At 35.6% G+C, this 5,835-nt stretch overlaps 1 protein-coding gene across 1 annotated transcript; it reads left to right on the top strand.

Moving 5' to 3' along the window:
* Nucleotides 1-5,241: 5,241 nt before the first annotated feature.
* LOC145669941 (uncharacterized) lies at nucleotides 5,242-5,577 on the top strand. Its single transcript, XM_081738285.1, has one exon. It carries the CDS (start codon nucleotides 5,242-5,244, stop codon nucleotides 5,575-5,577), a length of 336 nt encoding a protein of 111 aa, XP_081594411.1.
* The last annotated feature ends 258 nt before the right edge of the window (nucleotides 5,578-5,835 follow it).

The following is a 5,835-nucleotide window of genomic DNA, read 5'->3' as shown; positions in this document are numbered from 1 at the left end:
ATTAGAATTATGACAAACAGTGCATTGTAAACCTTTATTTAGAAATTTGAGAATATTAATTGTGATATATATATACATATATATATATATATATATATATATATATATATATATATATATAGATATAGATAGATAGATAGATAGATAGATAGATAGATAGATAGATAGATATAGATATAGATATAGATAGATACAGCTACTTTGTGAAAAAGAGACTACCTGAATTACAGTGCAGATACAACTTGCATTCGTACAATACAAGGTACAATAAACTCATAGATATACCATATAAGAGACTCAATAAGTCGAAGAATAGCTATGATGTACTAGGCATAAATAGTATAATGGGTTACCAAGTGAATTATCTTCAAGTCCCATGAATGTGTTTAAACATAAATTATAAAATTAGCTATTAGAAAGACCGTTTTATTCATTAGATGAATACTTTACGCAAATTAAATTTGAAAGTTAACATTGTAATTTTGATTTTTATTGCGATAATTGGTTCAAGAACAATAAAATTATTATTATTATTATTATTATTATTATTATTATTATTATTATTATTATTATTATTATTATTATTACAGTGAAAGAGGGCTCAAAGCCGAATTGAACAGGGCAAAAAGTTAGACGAAAGTAATAAGTTAAAATGACAAAAGAACAAAGAGTAGAAAAAAGAAGGGGATGTATGTATGTATAAATGTAAAAGAAAGTGTAAGTTTAGCGTAGGTGTATAGGAGATCCCACGCAATTCACTTTACTGCACTTCACATATGTCTCACGAAGAATCACAGAACACTTAGGCCTCAACCATAGGATCAAGTAGACCAAATCACTAAAATTGTTTTGTGTAAAAGTTGATTACGAATAGAAATTGATTAATTATGTGCAATAAACTGCGTAAGGTTGCACGGACGAACCGAATTGCCTGATCCCGAGTAAATAAATGTAATAATCAAATTGTCTTGTGTTTACCCCACAAAGGAGGATTTTTGTAAGAAACAGGAAAAGGGAAAGTCAAAATCAGGAAATCGAATGTCAAAGTCGGGAATAGGTCAAAATCAGGAGAGAAATTCAAAGAGTGAGAGGGCAGAAGGCCCAGCTGGACGGGGCAAAAGTGAGAGAAAAATGGGAAGTGTAAAATGTAGGAAAATAATGTAGAAGAGAGAAGGAATGTTTTACGTGTAAAGGTAAAAAGAGTGTCAGTGTTGTGTAGGTGTATAGGAAGGCCCAATAAACTCTCTTCCTCACAGAGCACGACAACACACGAGGCACTCGCCGTAACAGATACTGTCGAACACCCACGCAACTCTCTTTCTCTCACAGAGCAAACCTACACACGAGGCACTCGCCGAAACGCCTGTTATCTGTCAAACAAGTAGGTGCTCCAGCATTAAAGACCTGTGTGCTGCTTTTACAAAATTGTCTCATGTGAACTTCACACTGATGATTTGTGTTTCAGGAACAAAATTAAATAAAATACAGGACACAATTGGGAAGAAAGGATACAATCAGGAAAAAGTTCAAAGTCAGGAAAAGGTCAAAATCGAGAAAGAAGTTCAGACAGTGAAAGAGAGCTGAAAGCCAAGTTGAAGAGGGCAAAAATTAGAGGAAAGTGGGAAGTGTTAAATGAAAAACGAAGAAAGAGTATAAAAAGAAGGGGATATATGTACGTGTAAATGTATAAGAAAATGTAAGTGTAGTGTAGGTGGATATGAAATCCCACTCCACTCTCTTCCTCAGAGAACCCCAACACACGAGGCACTCGCAGTAACGCCCACTGTTGAACTAGCTTGAGTGATTAAAGGAAATTAATAAAAATAGAAATTTTAGTTTTTTATTAAAGTTGCGACCGTAAAGACCAGTCGACTACTACACTAAAATTGTTTTCAAATCGTAATTATTTTAATGTGAAAATTTAATAAACGGAGCCGTCCGGAAGGACAGATTAGGCGTTTGTAAGTAGAATTGTTTGATAATCATTTAATTTTTGTATATTTCATTTTTATTGTGTTATTATCTTCTTTTGTTTTTGTTTACGTCATAGCAGAATTTATTTTTGTCATATAGATGGCAGCGGTGGCAGTGTTGTTGGCTATGTGATCTGTGGTTGGCCATGTCCGGCCATGTCGAACATGAACTACCTGATTTAGTTCCTTCCGTATGCTTCTTTTTAGACCTTAAACAGTAGTGTTTAATATACATTTCAAGATGCGTTAAACTATAATATTGATACTAATACGGAGTTATGGTATATCTATTTATGGCTTTTTCAAAGGCAGAAGTTAGTTTTATGTGCATTTGCAGAAGTGGTGAAGATACTTGTAATTTAGTGCAGTTCAAATAAATACAAATTTCAACACAGCTTTATTCACTTTATTATCAATCCCCATCTATGGTAAATAAAAGAATATTTTCTGTACAAGCAACAAATGGTTCTCCAACATATTGGTCCACCAGGCCGGGATAATTTAGTGGTAAAAAAAACTGTTATAGGCTCAGTTTAAAGTCGCAATTGAGACATATGAGCTGTTACCCATAGTGCAACTTAATAGTGGAAGTGTATTGTGCCCCCATCAAGGTTTCCAAGTAAAACACTTGTTAAATTGTTATTTTCTTGCACAGGATTCTAAAAAAAGGTTATTCTTACTACATTTACGAAGCAATAGGCAGTAGCTATAAACATTCCTATTGTGTGAGTTGTGAGTGAAGGAAGCAAGGGAACCAGGAACATTTTCCCCTCCCCCTTCATTCGACCAGCGCAGCAGTTGTGTTGTATGAGCTAGAAAGCAGCTATTGTTCACCCTCCTGCTCTGCATTTCAACAATCGTGCGACTCAGCAGTACGTGCATCACCTGATTTCATTTATACGTATTTTTTTTCTTCTTTTTTAAAGTGCTTTGGGTGCAATGAATAATGTTTACGCGTTTCAAGTCCAGCTGGATGACGTGTTAAAGTTAATGCATTTGGGCCTAGCAAGAAGCTCAAAATTTATACTTTGATATCAATTCATGAATGTCATGCCTGCATTCAACATCGCAAAGTAACAGGGTTGCCAACTCCAAGTTGAAATTTACTGTGTATGTAAATTTATTTTGGTTCACTTGCATTCTATTATTTTGTTTATTTTAATTGTAAGTAGTCGGCATCATGGCTGAACTATCTCCGCTTGTAAAACAAAGAGCAGTTTACAAAGGTGAATTAACACGAATATGCTCGTTTGTCAATCAATTTGACAGTCAAAAACATAGTATTGAAACAATTAACACTCGCCTAGAACAGCTGCAAACTGTGTGGTCTAAATTAGAAATTATTTTAAATGCCGTTGAGTTACTATCAGCTGATAGTGAACAGAAAGATGCTCGTGCAGCTATTGAAGAAACTTATTTCGATTAAAATCTCGCATTAATGCACATAATACTACCGAACCTAAAGATCCGAAATGTAATTCACGTATCACATCCAGTGTAAAGTTACCGACTATTGATTTACCAGTATTTCATGGTGATTATACAAAGTGGACATCATTTAGGGACACCTTTCTTTCATTGATGCACAATAATTCTGATATATCAGCTATTCAAAAATATCAATACTTACGTGCTTCACTTCGTAATGAAGCATTAAACCTTATCCAAAGCTTACCAATTACTGAAGCTAATTACTCTATAGGTTATTAGCTGCATCTCATGTTAACGTAATTCTTCACATTCGTTCAGTAACGAAAGAAAATGCTCACGAGTTGCGTAATTTCTTGAATACAGTTATGACGTCAGTGTCAGCGGTGTACTTGTTGAAAATGTTAATGTCAGTGACGTAATATTAGTACAACATTTCTTAGGTAATCTTGATAAGGAAACTAGGAGAGCATTTGAGTTACAGTGCAAGGGTTCAGATTTCAGTACTGTTAGTGAGATATTTAATTTTCTAGAACATAGGCTTCAAGCACTCGAGAAAGCTAAACCGTTACCAAGTGAAAGTAATAAACAGAGCAAATTATCTGCTAGTGTTAAAAATCGTAGTGACGATCATTCGTCAGTGTTCAAATCTTACTTAGCTACCGATAAGATTGATTGTAAATTTTGTAAAGCTGGAAAACATCCTCTCTTTACTTGTGGGTTATTCAAAGGTGCTCCAATTAATCGTAAGTATAAATACTTGCGTAAAGAAAACATTTGTTTTCACTGTTTGCGTAGTGAAAATCATAATTCATCTCAGTGCAAGTCTGGAATATGTAGACATTGCAATGCTAAACATAATACTTTGCTTCATACAGAGAGAACTGTGTCGAAGGGAGACGAAGCGCCAGTACGTACTCAGCATTCAAATAGTACCAGCAGTGGTATGGTGTCTTCAGCTATCGGAATTCAATCTCCTAGCTATAGTTTCAGTACTCTCAGGCATCGTATTGTTCGGTCAAGCAACAGAGTTCGTCACAGATTTACTTGCCACAGCAATTGTGAAGGTCAAGGACAGTGCAGGAAATTGGGTCAACTGACGGGCACATTTAGATGCAGCTTCCCAAACGAGTTTTATTACTGAAGATTTTGTTCAGCGTCATCGCTTGAAGAAAATCAAACATCACGTGCCAATACAAGGAGTAAATAACTCAACATCAGCAGCGAACTTTTGTGTTAACATTCAGATGAAATCAACAATAAATGACTTCATCATTCAAGTTACGTGTTCGGTTCTTCCAAACATAACTAACTTGATGCCAACGGAGAAGATTGATTGCAAGACATGGCGCATCCCTACAGACATCAATTTAACAGATCTACGCTTTAATACACCTTCAAAAATAGATATTTTGTTAGGGTGTGATGTATTTTTTAACATTCTAAAATCAGAAAGAAGGACTAGACCTGGCTGTTATCCAGTACTTAAAAACAATGAACTCGGATGGGTGATAGCAGGGAAAATTCCCAGTACACAAGCCAGTAACTCAGCGTTAACGTTCTTCATCACATCCGAAGACAATCTTAGCCAACAACTTCAACTTTTTGGGAATTGGAGGAATTCCATACCAAGTTATTGTCACCTGAAGAAGTAGCGTGTGAACAGCATTTTAAGAATAATACTATTCGTGACTCAAGCGGACGTTATGTGGTTCGTCTCCCATTAAAGAAGGACAAGGCCACGTTTGGTGATTCATTACAGATAGCTCTCACACGGTTTCGTCAACTTGAACGCAAATTGAATCGTGAACCTCAACTGAAACAAGACTACATAGCCTTTATGGATGAGTATGAACAATTAGGACATATGCATCCTATTGGTATATTAAGTGAAGTTGCTAAGGACAGTGTAGTTAGATACTTTTTACCTCATCATTGTGTATTTAAGGATTCAAGCACAACTAAATTACGTATTGTATTTGATGGATCTTGCCCCTCTACAAGTGGAGAATCACTGAATAGCATACAAATGGTAGGTCCTACAGTGCAAGAAGATTTGGTTTCCATTGTACTTCGATTTCGTACTCATCAAGTTGCTCTTGTTGCTGATATTGCTAAAATGTATCGGGCAGTAGCTATGCATCCATATGATCAACCTCTTCACTCCATTTTATGAAGGAAATCTAATCATGATTCCATATCCTTTTACAGTCTTGATACAGTAACGTATGGATTATCTTGCTACAAGGTACTTGCAAGTTCGGTTCTCGCTACAAGGTACTTGCGGCAGTTAGCACAAGATGAAGCAATTAACTTTCCCAGTGCTTGTAAAGCACTAGAGGGTGATTTCTATATTGAGATTATGTACGGGGATCTGATAGTGTTCAAGGTGCACTTCAAATGTACAGTGACTTGACAAGGTTACTACAAAAGG

This window comes from Thermobia domestica, chromosome 14, assembly GCF_964235325.1.
Source record: "Thermobia domestica chromosome 14, izTheDome1.hap1.1, whole genome shotgun sequence".
NCBI lineage: Eukaryota > Metazoa > Arthropoda > Insecta > Zygentoma > Lepismatidae > Thermobia > Thermobia domestica.
Note: the sequence above shows the minus strand (reverse complement) of the source record. Positions and strands in the feature narration are given on the sequence as shown.